Source organism: Vanellus vanellus (assembly GCF_965231255.1).
Source record: "Vanellus vanellus genome assembly, chromosome: 7".
NCBI lineage: Eukaryota > Metazoa > Chordata > Aves > Charadriiformes > Charadriidae > Vanellus > Vanellus vanellus.
In genome coordinates this window covers 9,500,526-9,523,799 of record NC_138912.1, presented here as the reverse complement: position 1 = coordinate 9,523,799, position 23,274 = coordinate 9,500,526, and the positions used below count along the sequence as shown (strand labels likewise).

Sequence of the window (23,274 nt, the reverse complement as noted above, 5' to 3'; positions counted from 1 at the left end):
TTAGGAAGGTAAGAAAGAAATCCAATTTTAAATAAATGGAGAAAAATCATATTTGCATAGAAAACAATAAAACATATTTGTCATTATCCTTGTTCTGCAGCTGTAGTACTCTCTATTGCACAAAAGGCATGTATTTGGTGAATGTGATGTTTCTGAAGAGAAAATGTATTTATGCTGAAATAATGGTGATATTTCATGGTATATGTATTTAAGTAGGAAAATCTTTAAATTATATTTATGTCCTACATTTACCCTGCCTTTATAAGGCAATAGGCACACAAAAGCATTTGCTCTTTAAATGATATTTCAGTAGAAGTCAGTATTATTCTATTGCTTTGGGTTCTTTCAACTCTATATTCCATTTTTGTCCGGATTGATTCATACTGCAATCTCTATGAATGTTTTACGCTTGCACTGAAGGGGCAGTCCTGGCCGTGCGGTCTTACCTGTGTTGGCACAACCATGTGTATGTGGCAAGGTGATACATAGAGAGGAACACATCCAGATTAAAAGCTAGCCTGGCTTAAAATAAAAGCAAGTTTTGACCTGGATGCATTCCCTTGCCTGATTCATTGTGCAGCCATGTGAAAACTGGTGCCAGTAGCAATGTGAGCTGGAGAGTAAGCAGCGAGGGAAGGCCAGGCGTTGCCTCTTCTGGTGGGAATGTCAACTGATGTCACTTCAATGCACGCGTGTGTGTCACACATAGAGCATTAACCTGTTCTTTGATGAAGTGAATGGAGGTTCTGCTGCTTTCAAGCTCCTGAGTTCAGTTCCTGTGTCTCCTCAGAATGTGTCCTTCCCCCGTGCCAGACCAAGACCTGGATACATGGTGTTTCTTTCCTCTATCTCACCTTTTCTGTCCTTCAGTGTAGACCAGCAGTGAAGCACTGAGGTTGTAACAAAGTTACCTGTGACATTTCTTCAATCACTGATCTGGTTAACAGTATTGCTAAGATTTTTGCATTGTTAACTTTCCATACAAATTTTTTTACTGTATTCATTTTAATACAGTTAATGTCATCTAAATGTATTTTGGATTTGCGATATGAATTCTTGCAGTTCCCTGCCTCCAGAAATGGCAATCTCAAATCAATCTGCATGTGAAGACTTTGTGTGTTTTATTCATTATTTGCCACTAGAGGACAGTGTTGACCACTACATTTCTGTGCAAGAACGCTGTCATAAAAAAACATAACCGTGTTTTCATTTTTCAGACTAGAGCCACTGTTTTCATAATTCTAAGCTCTTCCCTGATCAAAGAATACTTAATCAATTGTTTATTTTTAAGCACTTTTAGATTCAAATTAAGTGTTTCCTCCAGTGATTTACCAAATCAGAATCTTGCTGAGGTTATAATTCTATTACAGTATTTATTATTAATGCTTAAGAAATAATATACTGAATTGTTCATGCTCTCATTAGACCTCACTCAAGTACCATTAATCTTTTCTGGGTAGAACTTATAATGAACAATGGGAATTGAGTGTCTCCATCAATTAACTAATAGAAGGTAATCTGGATACAAGTGGACATCACTCTTCTGAAGAGTAGCAGGAAAAGTTGACAACTGGTTAGGTGCCTGGTTGTTGTGTATAAGAAGTAATTGTAACAATTTGCCCCCAAAATGATAATATACCCAGGAAAAATGTAATCTTCCCCTCTGCCAAAGATAATATTTTTAAAATTTTGAACTTGATGCAAGTTACTTATTTAGTTTACTTAGTAAACGTCAGCAGCTCTGTCTTCTAAATGCTTGTCCAGTCTCTCCTTGGCTCAGTGTAAACCTTTGCATCCAGAGCATCCTTTGTCAGGAGAGTGTCCTTGCCAAGGAGATCGAATACTTTTTGCATGAAGAACCACCTCCTCTTGTTTTGAACCTAGCTTCTTCAAGCTGCATTTGATAAATCTCAGTTCTTACATTCAGAGAGACTGTAGAGTCTTCATATCCAACCTTCTGTCTCTTATTTTATAGCTGTTTATTTCCATTTTTTTTTTCCAAGTGAAAAAGCGTTAGCCAACTCAGTAGTTCCAGTTACAGAAGCCATTCAGTTCCTTTGAACATCCTTAGTACTCTCCTGTAAACAGTCTCCAGCTCTAATCTGTCTTCTTTTTGAGTAGGGCATAGAGTTTTCTAAGTGTTAGGCAAACCACTGATTTATGCAGTGGGGTTGCAGTGTTCTCTATTCCTAAGTGGTTCATTTTCTTAACCATTGCTGAGTGTTGACATGATATTTTCACGAGTTATCAGGAGATAAGACTTTGCTACTGACTAGTGGTGGTTAGTTAAGAGACCATCTTTTTTTAGTTGATCTAAAACATAGCTTACTTAGTTTAAAATTTATCTATGTTGAATTTCATGTCTAATTTTATCATCCAGTCATGTGGTCAGGCAAGAACTGGTTCTGTGGTTCTTCAAAGGCTGATCTTATTCTTTCTGCCCTCCAGTAATTGCCTTTATCGGCAAACTTTCTTCACTGCTGGTCCTCTTTTAGGATCATTAACGTGTATGTTGGATACCTTGGGCACCAGCAGAAATCCTTGTGGGACTCTACAGGTGAACTCCCTCCCTTTTAAGAAGTGGCCATTTACTCCTGTCTACTATTTCTTACTATATTTTACAGTCAATTATTTAGCCATGAAAGGCCTTCATTCTTTTGCTGCAAAAGTAGAGCTTCCTTAAAAGTTTTTGGTGAAGAATTTTGTTAAAAGCCTTGTGAAAATCCACGTCAATGTATCAATTGGATCACTGCATCTTGGTTTCTTCAAAGAACTTTAGTAGATTTGGAAGACAGGCCTTCTTTTTATGAAAGCCATACTGATTTTTAAGAGTAGATGGCAATTATCTATCTATTGACTAATTCTGTCTATTCTTATAGTTTCTACTAATTTGTCCGGTAGAAACAGAAGCATAGCAGGCCAGTAGTTTTCCAGATCTTCACTGGAACCTTTTTAAAGACTTTGGTTATTAGTAATATCCCGTAGCTTGAGGGAATGATTTATCCCAGTTGGGCAGGCCAAGAGCAACATAACACTGCTTATAGTATTAGCATCATATTACAGAAATAATTTAGCTGTCCTACAACATCTGTAGGCCATCACCGATGGCAAAAATTTCAATTCCATGATTGGTAGTGCTTGAAGTGGAAGACATTGGTGTCCTAAAAATTCAGTGTTCCCCATCTAGAAATAAAGCCAGTCAATAATGATGTACAGTCACTGACAAGAGGTAAATTGTGTATATACTGTCCTTTTTTTTTTCTTTAGCAAATTTCTGAATATATTCAGTTTTTACATAACAAGATTTTAAAGTTCTTCCATTATCTAGAGCATAAACTAATGATGAAGAGATCACATTTTGGTTATTACAGAACAAATGAAAAAGAAATATTTCTGCTGTTCATCATTTTAGTAGTCCTATAACTTAAACATGATGTATTTTGCCGACTTTTCCTTATTTAGTAAAAATTATTGGCTAAAATAAATTCCAAAATAATATGTAGTTGTGGGGTTTGGTAGCTTCATAGAATAATCTATAAAATTCTATAAATTTTAAATATTCAAATCATTCTTTTTATAAAGCACTTTATAGTGTATTTTACTTTTGAAAGATGGTGCAGAATGGCATTGGCAAAAGGCAAATCTTGATTCCTGAGATTTAATACAGTATAATCTATATTGTAACTTAATTTACTGTAATGTTATTTGCTTTGATATACGATTACTCCGGTTAGTTCAAATACAGTATAGTTTTTCTCCAGAGGTAACATGCAGTGTATATTGTGCTACACATTTGAGACCTGTACAGCATCTAAAAATATGATGCATTATGCCTTTCCTTCAATTTGTGACTCATACAGTATGTTTTCTGAGAAGAATGCAGAAATGGATCATTATTATTTGAGCTAGTCTAACGTTTTCAATTTGATTGACATCCGTTGTTGTCTTTTTTTTTTCATTGAGCATCTGTTAAACATAAAAGTGTATGCTGTATTTTATCAGAATGAGCAATCCTGACATCTGTAATTAAGCCTCCCCTGTTTCTGCTTTATTGGCTTTAACGTTCCTGTCTAACAGCTTGTACAAATTGCACATTTGTTTACCAAACAGGTCCAGATTGTTCTTTGAACGTCCCTTCAACGGAGTCTTACTGGATTCTGCCAAACGTAAAGCCGTTCAGCCCTTCTGTGGGCCGGGCTTCCCATAAGGCAGTCCTACACGGGAAATTTATGTGGGTGATTGGTGGATACACTTTTAACTACAGTTCGTTCCAAATGGTATTGAAGTAAGTGATTTCTCCTTTGTCGTATACTTTCTGTTGGGGCTTAGGGAAAACAGATCTTACCAGGGAGGTAGCCTCTTTCCTGCTATTTAACAGAACTGTTTACGTGTTTTTAGATTCCTTAGTAATAGTCTTATTCTCTGCTTGTAATTTTCTTGTGACTAAACAAGTGAAAATATGGGCAACATCGATCTATAGTGATACTGATATGTAATTTCTTCAGTTTTGTGAAAACGGTTGCTATACTTTGCTGCAAACCATAAAAATGTTTGAAGTGATAAAACGGTGAAAGAAATCCATGTGCTGGTATTTTCTGACAGTACATGTAGAATGCTATATCTGCATTATTGAAGTTAATTTATAATTATAGGAGACTTGTATTTAATGCGTGCACTTAGCCTTCTGGTGCCATGCCAGTAAGGTTAGGCAGGTCATCTGTATTTCACTTCTTTATATTTATGACAGTTTGTATGCATGTGTACCACATATTGAAAACAAAGTTGAAGCAGCCATAAATATTACCTAGCTGATTTGGATGGTAAGTTGTATATATGTAGAGGCCCTAAACATGGCAAATGAAGTGTTAGGATATGTTTATTAACATGTTTATTTCTCCTGTTTTTGTGTACATCTTGTTTTCTTCCACGCGTTTGCAACCATCCAAAACAAATCCCAACATCTTCGGTGTTCTTTTCTACTTCTGCAATTTATTTTTTACCTCTATTCCATCTTGTTGTGTATTAATGCATTAATGGCTTAATTGTTAATTAAAATTTAATGGAAATTAAAATCAACCATGTAGCTGGGAGGATGCTGAACAATAAGTCTTCAAAGTAGGACGAAAGGTTGTGATGTAAGCAATTTAGTGGGGTGGGTTTTTATGTGGCTAATAATAGTGAGCTTGGCAACCTAGTTTCATAACTTTCTTAAGTCTGGTGATTTTTATTACAGTCCAATTTTCTGAGATGGCTGAAAGAGCTGCTCCTGTTTTGCTTGGTGAACATTTAGTTACACTATCATGAGTTATTACACTGCTGTAACAGTTAAAAGTGATCATATTACTGCTGCTAACAAATTACCAGGACAGATAAACAGTGACTGATCATGTCTGCCAAACAGAAATTAGTTTGAGCATGCAAAAACGTCTATTTCTCTGCAGGTAGAAAACGTTTACTTTTCTATTTCTCTTCTAGCTACAATTTGGAAAGCAGTATATGGAACGTAGTACCTGTGTCCAAAGGGCCGCTCCAGAGATACGGACACACTCTTGCTTTATATCAGGTTTGGACTCTTCAGCATGCTATTTAATGAATTTCTCGGTGTCTGTTGTTAGTGATCCTAAAATGATTCATCGTGAAAGTAGATTTTTGAGGATAATTTAATTTCTAGTCCCTAAACATTTTGTATTAGCGCCTTCTTCAGTACTTAGATGTATCGCACAATTTTTGGAAAAAAGATTGTGCAATAGATCTTAGTCACTTATTTCTGACCATAAACCCTCAGAGCTAAACCTACTAGTAAAGGGGGGTTCTAATTGGAATTGCGGTTAAGGGAAGGCGAACTGGGAACCAAGGGTGACTCCAGCATGAGCAGTGTTCTTGCTGACCAGGCACCATCCCCAGAGGCTGAGCCCAGCAGGCAGAGCGAGCTGCTCTGGTGGCAGGGTCCTTTGGTAGCCCCAGACATGGCGAGCGATGACCCAGGTCCAGGGACTGTTCGGGGATCCAATCAGGAGCACAGGGAGACAGGGCCAGAGACAGGACTGGAGAGAAGGCTACAAGGTATGCTTGAGGGGTCCATTCAGGAGACAAGCTACCTACGGCGCAGGTCTAGGTCCATCCAGGAGGCAGGATCACAAGCAGTCAGGGACTTGGGGACCATGGCTGACCTCTGGGTGACGCTGGTCAGGGTCATTAAGAGCTGTTAATGCCCCAAAGACTGTGACAGTAAGAAACACGTTTTTATTTATGTGTTATTACTCTTACTACAGAACCAGAGCAGTATTAAAATACAAACTCTTGTTCTATAGTATTGTTTCACTGTAAGTTCAAATAAATATGAACTACTGGCAGTTTTGCTTCTACTGGTATCATGTAGTCTGCATGCTGCTTTATTGAAACAGCAATGATCTTTATTAAAAAAAAAAAAAATATTGCCTTTTCTTAGGAAGTTAATTTTTGGCTAATGATAGTCATGTCTCCAAAATATAAAGGACCAAAAGTGAATGCAGTGCATAGTTTAGCCGTGTACAGATGATGGCAAACTTGTTAACTATAGTACAAACTCTGTATTTCTCTATCACAAATTTTCAGTTGTTTGCATAAGATACAGTCTTTGTTGTTCTTCCCTACTGAAGGTATCAAGTCAGACGAGAGTGTTCATCTAGCCTGGTAACGTGTCTTGAATAATGGGTAACAGTGAATGCCTATGGAAGAATACAAGAAAAAAAAGACAAAAACATAGAGAAGCTTCCTCAGAATACTGTCCTAGTCCGCAACTGGGGTTTTCTAAGATAGGATACTATTTTTGTGGAAAGATTATGAATCCATGTTTTTGGTTTTTTGTTTTTTTTTTTTTTTTTTTTCCAAATTTTCAGACCATGTGTATATTTTAGCATTGATACTATCTTGTGCCTAAGAATTTCAGTGTATTTTGTGAAGAAACACCAGTTTTTGGGGAACTGGTAGTAGCTGAATTAATTTTGATAATCCCTACTTCTTATACGATTTTCCATTTATTTTCTCTGTACCACTCATCATTTTCTGTAAGTCCATCATATCCTCTCTACCATTTCTTTTTCATGCTGAAAATTCCTTGAGTTTTTCATAATCCCCTAGACGGAAGCTATTTCATACCTTAGATAACATTGTGTCATTGCCCCTACCTCTTCTAGTTCTATCTCTTCCAAGATAACGGGAAATCAGTCTTTAGTGTATTGGTACCTTGGAGATTGATGTCACAGAATTAATGATCTAATTTTTTCCTATTAATTCTTAGTGGTATTTTAGCTTTTTGAAAATCTGCTGTTGACTTTGAACTGGTATTTTCACAGAAATATCATTTATAACCTCAGGATCTCATTCTAGTCAATTCAAAACCCACTACCCTATGTACAGACTTAAAATTGTTTCTTATGCATATGCATCGCTTCATGCTTATCTATGTGAACATTTATTTACCCTTTTATTTGCCCTTGTATTTCACATTCAGCATTAGGAGATTCTTCTGCAATTCTTTGCTTTTGACTGTAATTTCAGCTATTTTGAGTAACATAGTATTGTCATTTTTCCATTCATCCCTGTGCCAGATTGTTTTTCAGTATGTTGAACAAATAAATCCCAACTGTAGATCTCTGTAGGACACCACTAATGACTTCTGCTTATTTAAGAAGTGATGAATTTTTTTCCCAAACTTTTCTTTATCAAATTATTTAGCTTTGTGTTACCTGCCTTGCTTGTCCCAGACCATCTTATTTTCTTTAAAGCATAAGGAATGTTACCAAGCATCTTCTGGAAATTCCAGGTTACTGTGTCAACCAGACCTTTGATTCCTTCGGGAAAATCCAGTGATTTGCAAGATATAACCACCCTTTTCAAAAGTTGTTAGGTTTTTCCTCAGTCTGAGTGTCTTACCCAGGTGTACACTGAATTCTGTTCTTTCTGCCTGTTGCTGTTCAGTCTTGGTACTGACACATTTTTAAGGAGGGAGTTGCACACTACAGACAGGGGACAGCTATTTTGTTCTTAAATTCCTTCAGAACTTACCCTGATGACCCATTGCTGATTGTTTCGTCAGTTTGGGATTTTTTTTGTTTTACTATAACCCTCTGTTATTAATTTCTGCTATGGAAATACCTGTAAAGTCTAGCATGAAGAACTCGCGGGGGAAAATTAACTTCACTTTATTGCTATGGCTTTATCTTCTCAGAGTACTCCTTCAGACTGTCTGTTGGCACCACAAATTATCTAGTTGGCTGTGTTTCTAATGCATTTGAAAAATGATGTATTAGTACTTTATGTATAAATTTGCAGGCAGGTCATTAAACTGTTTCATGGCTTCCCTTTATACATGTCTGCATTTTAATCAGGAGGGTTTTTTTAACTTTTATTCAGAAGTATACTTTTTTCTAACAGTCTCCATTATCCTCCTGTTAAGCTTTATTAATTTTGTTATTTGTAATGAGGAATTTTGGTGTGTTGTTTTTTTTTTTTTTTTTGGAAGCACACATGTGATCTGAGGACATGTCCTTAAAATGCCTTTATATTGTCATTGAAGATTTTATTCTTTTAGTTGTATCTTTTAGTTTCTTTTTATGATCAGTCTTCCTTTTTATATAGTGTTTCTTTTGAAGTTAAGCAGAATTGTAGGTGTGGGTGGATTATTTGTTTTGTGTTTTTTTTTTTTTTTCCTTTTTTTTTTTTTTCCTCCCTTCCCTGTTGAGCATCTGTTGCTCTTCCAGAGACGTTGAATGTGTACATGGCATGGTTAATATTGTAGAGGTGTTTTTCAGTAGCAATACGCACTAGAGTCTGTGCATGCCGCAACATCAACTCAAAAATTGCTTTTCTAGTCGTCAGTTCCCTGATTCATTACTAATGTATTATCTGTTCTTTGAAAGGTCAGATCTTCCTGACTGGTATCTTTGGTTATTACAGTTCTTGTAGAATGTGGACCTTTTAGTTGGGAAACATTCAAGTAATGTATCATTTAGTAATTCAGAATCAAGGCTCAAAATATCATTTAACCTTTTTATTTGACAGTGATTTTTCTTGAGATAGTGCAGACTAAAGGGTAACCACTTGAAGAGATACTTTACCAGCAAATATTAAATACAATAGACCTGTGTTAATTCAGAGATCTTTTTGGATCTCAGTGAGGAAATGCAACTCTTGTTAACGAAAGCTACAAGCAAGTGTGTAGTGAAGAAGCTGTTGCTGTTCTCAAAGGCAAATGTTAATTAGTAATTAGAATTCACTAATAATGAACATAGCACCACTCACATCAAATAATTAGCTAATATGTTGCTTGTACTAGTGATTATGTCAAATGTCAAAAATTACACGGGCCAAAAGGAGCCGGTCATGTAAGTTGAAGAAATTTCAAGAGAAAAAGAGCATCCTTTTGCAATAAGTTCTTAAATTAACTTGTTAGGATAAAATTTTGATATTTTTCCTTTTACATGTTCAGTCTCTTGAAAAAAACAGAAAAATAAATTAGTGTGAAGAGCAAGTAGAATGTAATACCTAGAGATGGCAGCTTTGAGCTGTGTTTTGAGTGGTGTCTAATCATTGTGTAACTTTTCCTTTATAGTTGAGAGGAAAAAAATATCCACAGAGAAGAAATTAGATTAAGTTTTTGACTTGAGCTCCTGAGATTTCAGAGCCTAGCGCTAGACTGCAGTGAGAGCACAGAGCTAGTATTGCCTGATTGTGGTGCAAGGTAAATTGAAGCTATATAATTGACTCTGTGGAGAATGAAATAAGTTACTGTGCCCATTTCCCTCAGAAAGCTTCTTTAGTTAAAATTGAAGTACTGTACTTCTTTATTCTGAAGAAAAAAGATCAGAAGACTCCCACTGATGTATAGTTATAACAAGTGACTAAGACTTTTTATGCATTTATAGAGGAGAGGGTATAAAAATGTTCTTGCTTTTAGACCAACTAAACTGTTAGATAGTATTACCTTCAGTGCCTCTTCAGACTGGTTATTGGAAAGGTGCTACCTATCTCTGTTAACAGTTGGTTCTCCTGTATGTCAAAGATTGTATATAGTTCCTGGCATCTTGATACTGAAAAGTGTCAACATACTTTGAAATAATTCATATCAGAAATAGGTTTATAAAGAGACTGGAAGAAATGGCTTGTGAGGTTTTTAAAGCACGTACATATAGCTTTGCTAAACAGTGACTAGATAGGGAGTTAGACAGTAAATGGAAAAATCCCTGGAATAAAGAAGAAAGGGAGTTGCATGCAAGGAGTGTATATAGAACTATAGAATTGTCTAGGTTGGAAGGGACCTTTAAGTCCAACCATCAGTCTAACACTTCCAAAACCACCACTAAACCCTGTCCCTAGACATGATTGCTGGTACGGTCCATGTCCCTAGATATGGTCACTGCTGGGAGTTTACTCCATAGTGAGCTTGTGGTTGTATCACAGAATTCAACCTCATAATTAAACTGTTGCTAGTGGTCCCGAGCCCGTGGAAAGATGACCGGGCACTGACATTTGTTTCCTTTGAGACTGGCAATAAGAATGAAGGAAATGGGCAGGCTGACATAGTGGTAATTGTAAAGATGTTTTCCAGTATACAGAATGCTTTATACGTAGTCAAATATAATTTGACTCTTGAGTTTTATGAATGTTAGTTTCAATTTTAAAGCTTTATTAAGAAAGGGTAATTGTTTAGGTTCCTCTTCCAAATTAATTGGTATTGATGTTGAGTCTGTATATCTCTTCTGGTATTTTTTATTAGTCTAGTCAAAAGCTAACATTAACAAAACAAAAAAGAATAAAAACTTTTTCTCCTTTAATATGAGTGAGACAAAATCACCACTTCGTTTATTTTTATTCTTTTAATTACTTTTTTTTGGCTATTGTAGTATAATTTGGAACATCAGTAGGAATGTAAAAGTATTTTCCAACTATTCTATTAATTATTAGCAGGTTGTACCACCACGTTGCATAGTCTTATTATTTGGTGACTTTTAATTACATCTTATGCAGAACTGGCTTTCTAATTTTGATTTGCAGACCTCAGAAGTATATAAGAAGTAGGTAAGATGAGCTGTCGTACACCTTGTGCATGTAGTTTAGATAAAAGCCTATTCAGAGTTCCTTTTAATTAAGTGGACCTTACTTGTCAAGAGATTAATTTCTTTATGTAAAAGTACAATATTTTTAATTCATTGTTTCAACTTTATATTCCAGTTGGTTTGAAAGTTGAAGTCTAAGCACGATTGGCTTTTGTGTCTAGCAGATCTCAGAGCAGATGCCTAGTTAATACTTTTCTATGCAGTCTCCACTGCTTATTCCTTCCTTCCAAATATGTTTAGTCCACGTATTAAATGTACAAATGCAGACTGACACCTCTGCTAAAATTCCAGCTTGTATGTCCAGCAGTTTCAAAGCTCTGCTCGTATAGCTTTATTTGCATGCTTTTCTTCAGCCTAGTTTTCTGTTAAATATAGGAACGTTCACTCAAACAAGTAAATTTCAATTTATTTAATTATTTATTTTTTCCAAAAGCACACTACCTTACTTTTGTGTCCCGTATTTTGAATGCCGCTGTAGTCCAAGAGAAAAGTTAAATCCTTGGATGAGTTAATATCTTTAACTATAGCAAACAGCAGTGTGGAAAACCATGGAAGTAATGAAGAAATAAGGTGACAGTGCTCTTGATTAGGCTGACCTTCTGACATACAAATTGCTGCAGTATGTACTGTCTTGAACTTGAGTTTGGTCTTGTTGGGAAGCTTAGATTATAAATATGGTCCTCGTGTAACTTAGCAAGTCCTTGTTCAGGTCCTTGTTCAGTGAGGATATAGTCCCATAATAATCTTAGAATAATAAAACAGACTGCAGGAGGAAGAGTTAAGTGAAGACTGTTTTCCACTCTGTCAGTCCTGATCTAATGGGAGGATTATGGGATCAAGTAGAGATGTTGATTATTATTTTTTTTTTTTTTTCTTTTGATATAACACATAGAAGAATACTCTTGATGTTGCTACCATATTAAAGGAGGTAATGGTCTGGGGAAAGGAAGAGGAGGTGTTAGACACTCCTAAACCAGATGGCACGTGCTGAATGCAGAAAACAGGCTTGTGATGGATGAGTTATTGCCAGATGACTTTTTTTGAGTCTTACTTATATTTTGCTTGAAAAACAATTCCAGAGATTTCTAAATGATGTACAGATTTGACTAAACTTCTAGAAATTTCAGGTAAGTATAGAGAACAAAAGTTCTGATGAATTTCTGAGTCCTGTTAGTCTACATAAAGTTAATTTTTATACTAATGAATGGGTGCAATCTATGGGACGAAGACAGATTGATAGTCTTATTTCAAGAAAACGAAGAATGACTGTTCTTCATGTGGTTTTTTGGCCAAGTTTTCAGGAACAGGTTGGATTTATGTAAGAATTAAGGCAGAAAACTTAGAGAGAAACTTTTCTGTGTAGCCACGATACAGTTACGAAATACAAAATGAAAATTATGTGGTTATTTTAACATGATTCATTTACTTCCACTTTATTAGAAATAGACTATGAATTGCCTCCTTATTGCATTTCCTTTACACTTTTTTGGTGGTAACTTCCAGATAAGATTCTTTTGGAATGCAGGCAGGATTTGCATAACAGTGTAGCGCTCCCAGGTACAGTCAGAGCAGCTGATAAGTATTGTTCTTTCAGGAAAAGAGAAAAATTGCAAAGTCTAAAGAACAAAAATATGTAAAGTTTTAGAAAAGTCTTGAATCGTTGCATTTATATGAAATACAAAATCAGTATTAACACTGAGATATGATACAGGGAAGAGAGCCTCTCCAAGGTCAAAGGAACTAACAATTTTGGCCGGCTGTTTGTTCAGGATTCAACGGGAAGTGTGTAGAAGAGTTACTCTGGTCTGCTGTATAGTCTGTTGACTTCACAGCCAAGCGGGTGCTCTTACTTGCTCTTTCGGTGATCTTGTTGAGTAACTTTCTCGCTCTATTTCAGTTTTTTCTCACTGTAAAATGCTCCAATTTGATGTCTTGTTAAAACTACTATGCAGAAGCTGGGTCATGCTGTTGGAGCATGTCTTTTCAGGATTTACCAAGTACACAGCCTTGGAAGTCAGCAAAATGGGGCAGCTGAAGTAAAGCATACTGGATCAGCGGTCACTTTTGCAATTTTTGATCTTTTTACCTCTGTTAAAGATAAGGTTTTGTTTACCTATTTTGTGGAAACCCTGTGGATTACTTCAGCTTTTATGAAACTTTGAATGCACAATTCGCCATATTAACTTATGATTACTCACTTAAAAGAGGATTTATTTTTAGATTTGGAGCCTTTATTAATTTACAGAAATTAGTGCTTTCATGTAGATCCTGGCTTTCTTCATTACTGTAACTCTAAGGATAAATGCACATTGAAAGACTTTCTTCTCTTTTGGACTTCTAAAAGAATTTTTCCCTCAAATTATAAAGTTCAGGCTACTAAGCCAGTTGCCGTTTGTTTGCCGGAAATCCAAGTTTTTCCTGTCGTTTGTTTAGTCAAACAAAGCAAGTGACTTTTCAAAGTTGTGGTGTTCTTTTTTTTTAATGAAAAGTATTTTTACTTTTACAATTTCGATATTGTTCATGATCATTAAAATGCCTGTATTAAAAATTTGTTTTTACGGAATCACAAAGAATAGCTGAGGTTGGAAGGGGCCTCTGGAGATCATCTTGACCAACCTCTCTGCTCATAGCAAGGTCAACTATAGCAGGTTGCTCCAGACATCATCCAGTCAGGTTTTGAATATCTCCAAGAATATTCAGTTCCACAATGTCTCCGAGAAACCTGTTCCAGTCTTTGACCGTCCTTACTGTAAAAGGAAACGTTTTTTTCTTACATTTAAATTGGACTTCCCGTGATCCAATCTGTGCCTATTACCTCTGGTCTGTTCACTGTATAACACTGAGAAGAGTCTGGCTCCCTCTTTTTTTTACCCTCTCCCAACAGGCATTTAATTTCATTTGAATTATTTGGTTATTTAAAAAAACACATTCTCCAAAGATGATGGTGATATCAATAAGGTGAAGAAATTAAGAGGAATTTTACTGCCTTAAATTGTCTTAATTCTTCCAGCAGGCTTTCCAAATTGTGACAGTTCAGTTTTTCTCCTGTATTTGAGTTGTTCTCTTGTTTCTATTTTGGCTAGTTGAAATGTGTGTGTCAATCATTACTCTGTAAGAAAAATACTATATCAAATAAATGATTTTTTTTTTTTTTTTCTTCTCTTGTGATGTGATTTAACTGTTTTCTTCAAATCCTGGCTTTGGTCTTATGATTCCTGCCTTCTGCTGTCATCCTCTCTGCCCAATATGCACAGTCAACTGTTTACAGATCATATACCTTTTGTCATCTTCCTTTATCATTATGGTTCATCAAAAACTTCTACTGAAATAATTTTATTGGGGGGAAAAAAGCTGATTTGATAAAATGGATACATCTATTGGAAAGTTTTGGTCCTGTTGAAACTAACAGGAGCTATACAGGCTGTTTTGTTGGCTTGCAGCTGAACAGTTGCCAAGAAACCAGCTGATGTGATCAGTAGGTGGGGATGCCATGAATGAGTGAGCTGCCTACCTGTTTGGTTTACAGCAAGAAATATCTCATTTTTCCTGGAATTCCCTGTTGAGCAGGAACTCCGAATTACAAATTTAATTTACAGTGTAGTTTTATATACTTCAATTTGCATATGGTAATATTTATATAAATTTTTCATTGAAACAACACAAGATCTTTAAAGGTTTTTCTAACTTCTTAGCTAATTTTATTAATGTTAAGTAATATATCTAAAATGACCAAGGTTAATTTATTGAGTAAATGCTCACCGTCACTATCTGCCACTGTGATTAAAAGCATTGCTTTTGACACGTGGTATCAAAACTTTAAAATATGTGTGTTGTATCTTCTTGGTGCTTATCTGCCTGTTGTTTTGTTATCTGTTCCTTGGACAGTCTGCCTCTTGGTCTTGTTCCTCCTCCAGGCTGAGGAGTTAAAAAAGTTAACATCTTCCGTCTGGGCTAGGTTCTTGACACCTTTGTCACTAATTTCACAAGGACTCTCAGTTTTATACTTTCTGTTGTTGGTTTTCATCTCATTCCTCTTGTGGTATGCTATCTTATTATAAAAAAAAATCTAGTGTACTTTATGTATTTAAAGGTCAGCAGTTTTAGCACTCTTGAAACTCTATATTTTGTGTATTGTATCTGTCAGCCTCACCTTTAGCATATACCTTGATGTATATTTAGTTTAAGTAAGTTATAAAGGTAGTGTAACTTTATAAGGTGATTCCTTCTTTCACAATCTTTAGGTTGCTCAGGACTGTTTGCACTTGAATCTTAATACAATCTCTTCCTGATTTGGCTTTCCAGATACACGTTCACCTGTATGTGCCTAGTATGTTGGTTTTGTCCTGTATAAATATGCATGTAACATTTTTTCATTCTGTATTTCTTCCACTGCCTTTGGTCTGTGAGCCTTTCTTTCTCCATGGTCAGCTTATCGTCACTAACTTCTAAAGTGTTTTTCAGCAGCACTAGGAGCTGCTTAATCTCAGGAATAGCCCTGAGTGAAGCTTAGTTAAATCTGTTTTTGTGGTTGATAAAGCAGTTGTCATGACCTTCTTGTCTTTTTCTCTGTGAATAGTCTTGTGTACAGGATCTGCCGTGTCAGTTATAAAGATTGCTCCTCACAGAAGTGTTCTTTTATCTGAACTTTGAATCATTTAAGCAGAAGTGTGAGGACTTTCTTACTGTCAGCTGTTGGAGTAATCATTTCAAAGTTCATGCAACTTTTTAGGTCATCTTTTTTTTGTGTAGTGTCTTCACAGAATCACAGAATTTTCAGAGTTGGAAGGGACCTCTAGAGATCATCTAGTCCAACTCCCCTGCTAAAGCAGGATTGCCCAGAGCACAGTGTCTTCTCTCAGTGTCAGAAATCTTTTTTTTTTTTTTTTTCAAATACTGTTATACAGCACCTGCAACCTAATTAGCTCCCTCTTTCTCTGTAGTCTGTTATCTGCATTTAAAAATAAATAAATAGTCCACTATGTCAGTGATTCTGATTTGCCTTTTAAGATCTATGTGTCACTGTGATGAATGATCCATATAGGGTTCTTTTGAGAATAGTTTGTTCAAGCCATTCCTTTGGATCAATGCACAGCCTCCTTACAGCTTTTGTGGGTCTTCACCAAGCTCTTTGAAATGTTTTGTCCCATATGAAGAGAAAGGGTTAAGATAGGTATATGTATGTGTATATATATAATCCTACTACAAATTGCTACTCAAAGATGTTAATATCTTTTGTTCAAACTCCGCCAGTCCAAACTAATTGGTAACAGGAGTGATTGCAATTCCAAATCAAGAACTGTTTACCTGCTTCACATGAAAAATATAGTTGAAAATCTTGCAGAAATTTCAAGTGTATTCTCGAAGACAGGTCAGTTTGGTCAGTCATGTACTGGCTAATCTCTGAGTAATGAGGCAGTTTTTCATATGGTCCTGGACTCTGTTGTTTACCGTCAACTGTAGGTATATAAACAGCATTATAACTCTCTGAAGCCTTTGTTTTGCCGGACTAAATAGAATGTCATTTTACTGATAGTCTATATTTTACGTGCCTGCCAGTTTGAGTTCATCTTTCTTGATGCATATGATGATAATAGCATGCGGTTTACATTTCTATTTAGATCCCATCAGCTCCTTGTACAATAAGTCTGAAATTTCTGCATCGTTGATCCAAACTTCTTATGTTCGGTATTTTCTTTATCTTAAAGTATCTTTTTCTGAGGCTCAGTGTTCCATGCCAAAGTTTTGATGTACTAAGCCTGCAGCTTCCTTTTTTTTTTTTTTTTTTTTTTTAACCAGGTAAGATTGAATTTAGGGTAAACCCTGGAATACTACATTACAGTATGCAGAAGACAACTGCCTACTGTACAAAGGCCATTCAGATGGGATGCAGAGTGTATGTGGTTCTGGTATGTCCTAGCAAAGACTAAGCATCATTCTTAGAACCAGAGGCAGTTTTTTCTACCCAGGATAAACTGTCACGGAATCACGGAATTTTCAAAGTTGGAAGGGACCTCTAGAGAACATCTAGCCCAACTCTCCTGCCAAAGCAGGATTGCCCAGAGCACATTACTCAGGACTGCATCCAGGCGGGTCTTGAAAATCTCCAGGGAAGGGGACTCCGCAACCTCCCTGGGCAGCCTGTGCCAGTGCTCTGTCACCTGAACCGTAAAGAACTGTTTCCGTGTATTTGAACAGAACTTCCTGTGTTCTAACTTGTGCCCATTACCCCTTGTCCTGTCACTGGGAACCATTGAAAAGAGCCTGGCTCCATCCTCCTTCAACCCACCCTTGAGATACTTGTACGCCATAATAAGGTCTCCCCTCAGCCTTCTCTTCTCCAGGCTAAAGAGTCCCAGCTCTCTCAGCCTTTCCTCATAAGGAAGATGCTCCAAGCCCTTAATCATCTGAGTTGCCCTTCGCTGGACTCGCTCCAGCAGTTCCCTGTCCCTCTTGAACTGGGGAGCCCCAAACTGGACACAGTATTCCAGTTGTGGCCTCACCAGTGCAGAGTAGAGGGGGAGAATGACCTCCCTCAACCTACTGGCCACACTCTTCCCTATGCAGCCCAGGATTCCATTGGCCTTTTTGGCAACAAGGGCACATTGCTGGGCCATGGATAATTTACTGTCTACCACGACCCCCAGATCCTTCTCCTCCTAGCTACTTCCCAGCAGGTCCGCCCCTAACCTGTACTGGTACCTAGCATTCTTCCTCCCCAGGTGCAGGACCTTGCACTTGGTTTTGTTGAACCTCATTAGGTTCTTCTCTGCCCAGCTCTCCAGCCTGTCCAGGTCATGCTGGAGCTGCCCTTGAGCCAGTCTGTGAAGCCAACAAGCTGGAATTTGTCCTGTGACTTTGTATGCCTTGGTTTGCAACTCTACATGAAGTCTGAGATTTAGGAGGATTTGCTTTCAGTCAATATTTAAGTAAATCATTCATTACTTACCAAAACAGATGGCATTGCTGTTTGAGGTATGTGGTTCATGAAGTCTGGAAAATCTGTTTTGCATCCCTTTAAAAGAACTCAAAGTACTCCCCTATGGGATTGGATTTTAGCAAATGTGTCCAAGAGGATGCTATACACACATTCTCCCTTTTTTTTGGGCTCTGATGACTGTGAATTTTCTCAGAACTTAAGTTACTTTGCTGTTAAGAGAGAATGTGCTGTCCTGTGCACGTGCTGAATGAAATCCCTGTAGACTGAGTGTGTGGAAAATCACATTTTAATTCTGTGAACTCTTCCTTAAGAAAACAATATAATATCCTTTCTGTTTAGGTTCTTTTTTTAATCGAATGCTGCAGTATGAATTAGAAGAGCCATGTAATTAAAGTTTTTCTGCTTGAAGTAATCCGGTTGAGATTCATTTTGGTGTAATTTTCATGGCTGGGTTTATTTTTCAGAGAAATAGTCTCCTTATCATCATTGTTGGTTTAGTTTAAATGTCATTGTCTGGGATTAGTGTTTGATGTTGAGCTCGTTAATGTAAGATTAAATGTGAAGATTTAAATCAGATTGTTCAGTTATGAAATATTACACAGCAGAGAAGTATGCAGTTCAGATGTTATCTTTCTGTAATCCATTATTTGTTTTCTTTTCTCCCTTCCAATTTTTACAGGAAGACATCTATATGTATGGAGGCAAAATCGAAACAAATAATGGCAATGTTACTGATGAGCTGTGGATTTTCAACATACGCAGTCAAACATGGAGTACCAGGACTCCTGCGGTACTTGTACATGGCCAACAATACGCTGTGGAAGGTCATTCAGCACACATAGTGGAGCTGGACAGCAGAGATGTGGTTATGATTATAATTTTTGGATATTCTGCCATATATGGATACACAAGCATTGTACAAGAATACTACATCAGTAAGTCACTTTCAAATAATTTTTATCATGTACTGATAAAAAAATTCCTGATTTTTTTTTTTTTTTTAAAGTGAAGAACACTCCTGTTTTCAGAAAGAAAAAATATCTATTTTGCAAAATGAAGAAAGCCTCATCTTTCTTCCTTCAAATTATGTGGATCGGGTTTCTTGTTAAGCAGTAGCATTTCATATATATTTGGAGTATGATGACTTTGGCTATGTGTTACTGCGTACAAAGCTGTGGTGCTCTAAAGGGGGTAAAGGTTGAAACCAGAAATTCCATGCAGCGGTTATTGTTGTGATTAAACTTACTTTTTTACCACAGATTTACTGGTTTTACCACAGAGTAGATAGAGTGAAAAAGCAAAAAAAGGAAGGGCAAAACAGAATGCAATGAAGAGTGCTTACTAAAATAATTTAGTTATTTTGAAGGTTCTTTGATGTTGCTGTGATACTTCCAGTCTGATTTTTGAACTGTAATAACTTAGTTTATCATTGTAAAGTGTATACATGTTGCTACTAGAGGAAATAAGAGAAAACAAACACTAATTTTTGTAAATAACCTGCCATGTCTGGCTGGGATTCCCCTTGAGAACTGCAAGATTTTGCTAGGGGTGATTTTAAATCCTAGAATGAAATAAAGCAAGAGAATTTTTTTATCGTATACATGGTACATTTAAGATATTATTTCAATAGAATAAACATGAAAATCTACACCTTCTGATAATTTTTTTTTTAAGGAATATTTATATGCCCACTAATTCAAATTATAATCTCTTACATTTTTGATTCCTTGTTTTCTATAGAATTGATCTGAGTCCCTCAGTTATTTAAGCAATCACAGAATGCATAATACACAATTTCAAAGTAATATTTATATTTTAATGCATAATTTTTTTTTTTTTGATTGTTCCATTAACTTTTTTGCAGGGTGTGTACATAAACACTGTTTAAGCAGACTTATGGGCTGGGGAAATCCCTTCAAAACTCAGAGGGTTCTTATGCTTCCTGGCATTATCTCTGATGGTAGTGTTGAAATTTTATTAGCAATGTTGAAAAAGTGTAAAAGAGAATGGGAATAAGAGGAAGAGCACCATGATGTGCTTTATCCACACCGAAAAATTCGGTTGAAATGCATAAAACTACTATAAAACTCTGGTCTTAGAATGATGTTTCACAACAATATTGTAGGATTTTTTTATGTATTAAAGGCCAGTTTTTTGAAAAACTTAGTGCTTTTTTTTAACCTACCAGAGAGAAATTTTTTTTTCTTGTAGACAAAAATATGTTGTTCTATGAATGCTCATTCACTGTAATGTCTGTTGGAACTTTGAACTATTTGCTTCTTCACACGCTGCTTATTTAGTCTGGAGTAGAAGCACCAATATTATTCTCACCTATTATTGTGGTTAGTTTAATTATGAAGAGGGGTACATGATTCACTTTGTACTGTAAAATTTTGTGTCTGATGGATTTTATTGCTGGTCTTATGGTTGAAATGTACAGCTTGTTCTTATTGTAATTTTTTTTTTTTTAATGTTAAAGCTATGTTTGTGGTGGATTAATAAAACGGGCTATAACTAAGCATGTATAAAACAAGCAAACAAAGAAAAAACCTCCAAACCTTTCATACCATGGCAATAAGCTTTAAGTAGGAGAAAGCACTTATTTCTCTGGCAGTTATTAGGGGTCTGAATTATTCTCAAGCTTTTAGGCCTTCTTTCTGAGATGATAATTTCATCACATACCAGTGAGAAATTTAGTTTGTTAGAGGAAATATGCTTCACTTGCATCAAATATAAAGTCAACTTGTAATGATATAGGATATTACTGTGGAAACCCAGTGATTTCAGTGAGTTTACTTATGTGATGAAGGATTATTGGCGCATGTAGTGCTTTGCAGAACATGGTCTCTATGCTGTAACGGAACCATTTCTGCTGTGGATAATTCTCGTGTTTCATTTTACCTCATTGCGTCTCCCTCTTTCCCCTCCCCTCTAAGTTAGGTGAATTTTGTGGTAAATTTTCCTGAATTCTGTGTCAGCTGTAGCATTTATCTACAGTTTTGCAGCTGTAGGATCATTTTTAACCATAAAATTCCAGATGGTGGTTTGAAGTAAGACTGGCTAGTTTTTTTGGGACTTCAGCAGCTCAGAACCCAAACTTAAAAGACACAGGAAGTGACAGCAGTATTGCTGTGAACACACCTGAATAGGAAAGAAAATTTGTAATAAGAAAGGGCTTTTGACATTATGGAAAGAAAAATTAGAGTCCAATTTTCTCTCTCTGCTTGCTTTTAAAACGTACATTGCCTTAACATTTCCAATTGTATTGCTTTATTCTTTTTAAATGTTATCAGCCATGGTTTTTAGTCCTAATGAAAGCTCCTTTTTTCAAGCATTTACCATATGCTTACTGAAAGAAAGAGACACATAAAGAGGCAACTTACCCTTTGGTTCATGGGAACTGAAACCTCTAGTGATCCGGTTGTATTAATGAACTTTGAACTTGATACGTGGAATTCTGGTGCTAAAGCCTTCTTGACTTACTGTGACCCTGATTTCCATGGGGTCTGGGTCAAGGAACATCTGAAGAAGCTTTAATTATTTGTGGATTTCCTAGCTCTTCACATAGCTGTGTAGTTCATATTAACAAAATGGGAATCAAACGTGTGCATGGTCTGAAAATTTCTCTGACACTGTCTGATTAGTCAAGGAAGTAATTTCTATTAAAGTCGAATTCTGGAAAAATCAGACGTGGTTTGCAGGCAGACTTTCACCATGCAGAAGCACCGGGAATTCATTTCTACTCCAGAAGTATGGTGGTTGTTGCAGGAACAAGAGAGCTTCCTGTTGTCCTTTCTTGCTATACCTAGACTTATGACTTTTGAGGAACCGATAAATCTTGGTATGGGAATTATGTGAATGATTTTACTAACTTGAACCATAAAGCTTTTCTGGGTTACTCCCCAGGGAAATTTATTTCCCTTTAGGTTAGCAGTACCTCATAAACCTTCTAAGAATGTCAATGTGAGTCTCAAGGTGAAAATAATAATAGTCTTTTGTTTTAGCTGAGTTTTATAAAAGCTCCTTGTATATTAGGAAACTTCTGAATAAGCCTTCTGTGATTTTATTTTATTTTTTTAGAAGACAGAGAAATGTTTGGATTAGCAGCATATCACTATTTTAGGCTGAATTTTTTCATGACTTTAGAAGTAGGTTATAGGTTGTTTTTGATTAAATATTTTTCTTTGAAATAGCATTAAAAGAAATGGCTTTATGATGTAGCATGTCTTTCCTCATTTTTGTTAGCATAAACTTTATGGCTGTTCGAAAAATTTAAAATTTGTCACTGCAATGAAATGAAGATGGCACACTGAGGTGCTTCTTGGACCTGTTGCTCTTTTTATCTCATCTGTTTGAATGTTGTATTGTGTGTGGTAAGGATGGATCAGGCCAATGGAGCTACCTTTCCTTGGATTTTTTTTAGTGGATTTATTACTGCATATTTTTTTTAAAAAAATCAAACATTGTTTTAGAAAGAACTTTAACTCAAAATGCTATTTTAATTATTTTATTTTGAATGATAAAATGATTATTGTTCAAATTTAGAGTTTTTCTTGATTTGGACATCGTAATCATTTTCATACAAAGAAATGAATTGGGGAAAAAAAAAGAATAAGGCTTTGCCTCTTATTTCAATTGCTTTGCATTCTTTGATGGAATGGTGTTAGATCTTCAGATGTGGTTAACTTCTTGTGAGCAAAAGGCTGGAATTTATCACCTTTGCCCTCAAAATCAGGGCTTTTTAAATATAAACACCATATTTTATAATTCCTTTCAAAAATACATGAGGATTAATCTTAAATAGTTTGGGTTTTGGTCACAGTGTCATTGGAAAACTGGTTATAGTTTTAGTGACTGGGCGTCTTCTAATTCATAGCCTGCCTTTATCAAAGGCCTGTTTATCTGCATTTATATGTTTTCTGGGTTATACGTTGTTTAATGTAAGCAGCTCGTCTCCCTTCCTGGAATTCTCTTTGATTTATAGATACCAATCATCCCTTTTGCAAGACTAATTAAGGCAACCTCATCTATTCCGCTCTCATTCTAATAGTTCATCTCTGTACCTTTTCCAAAAGGAGTTCACCTCTCGTGAACATGGATGATTAGAAAAGCCTTTGGGATATTTTAGGTGAGATTTCACCAGTGCCTGGCTAGCTAACCTTAATCCTTCATTCTAAACTTTTGCGTACTACTGAGGTGGGATTAAGGTCTGTAATTGTCCGGATCTTGTGTCTCCTCCCT

General features: G+C 36.1%; 1 protein-coding gene across 1 annotated transcript in view; it reads left to right on the top strand.

Annotated features, from left to right (window-relative positions):
• Positions 1 to 23,274, top strand: part of ATRNL1 (attractin like 1) — a gene marked incomplete at both ends in the record, with an annotated part of 535,835 nt that overhangs the window by 60,308 nt on the left and 452,253 nt on the right. The window contains 3 exons of the mRNA XM_082486299.1: positions 4,111 to 4,285; positions 5,476 to 5,563; positions 18,713 to 18,968. Coding sequence (XP_082342425.1) covers positions 4,111 to 4,285; positions 5,476 to 5,563; positions 18,713 to 18,968 — 519 coding nt within the window. The remainder of the gene's footprint in view (positions 1 to 4,110; positions 4,286 to 5,475; positions 5,564 to 18,712; positions 18,969 to 23,274) is intronic.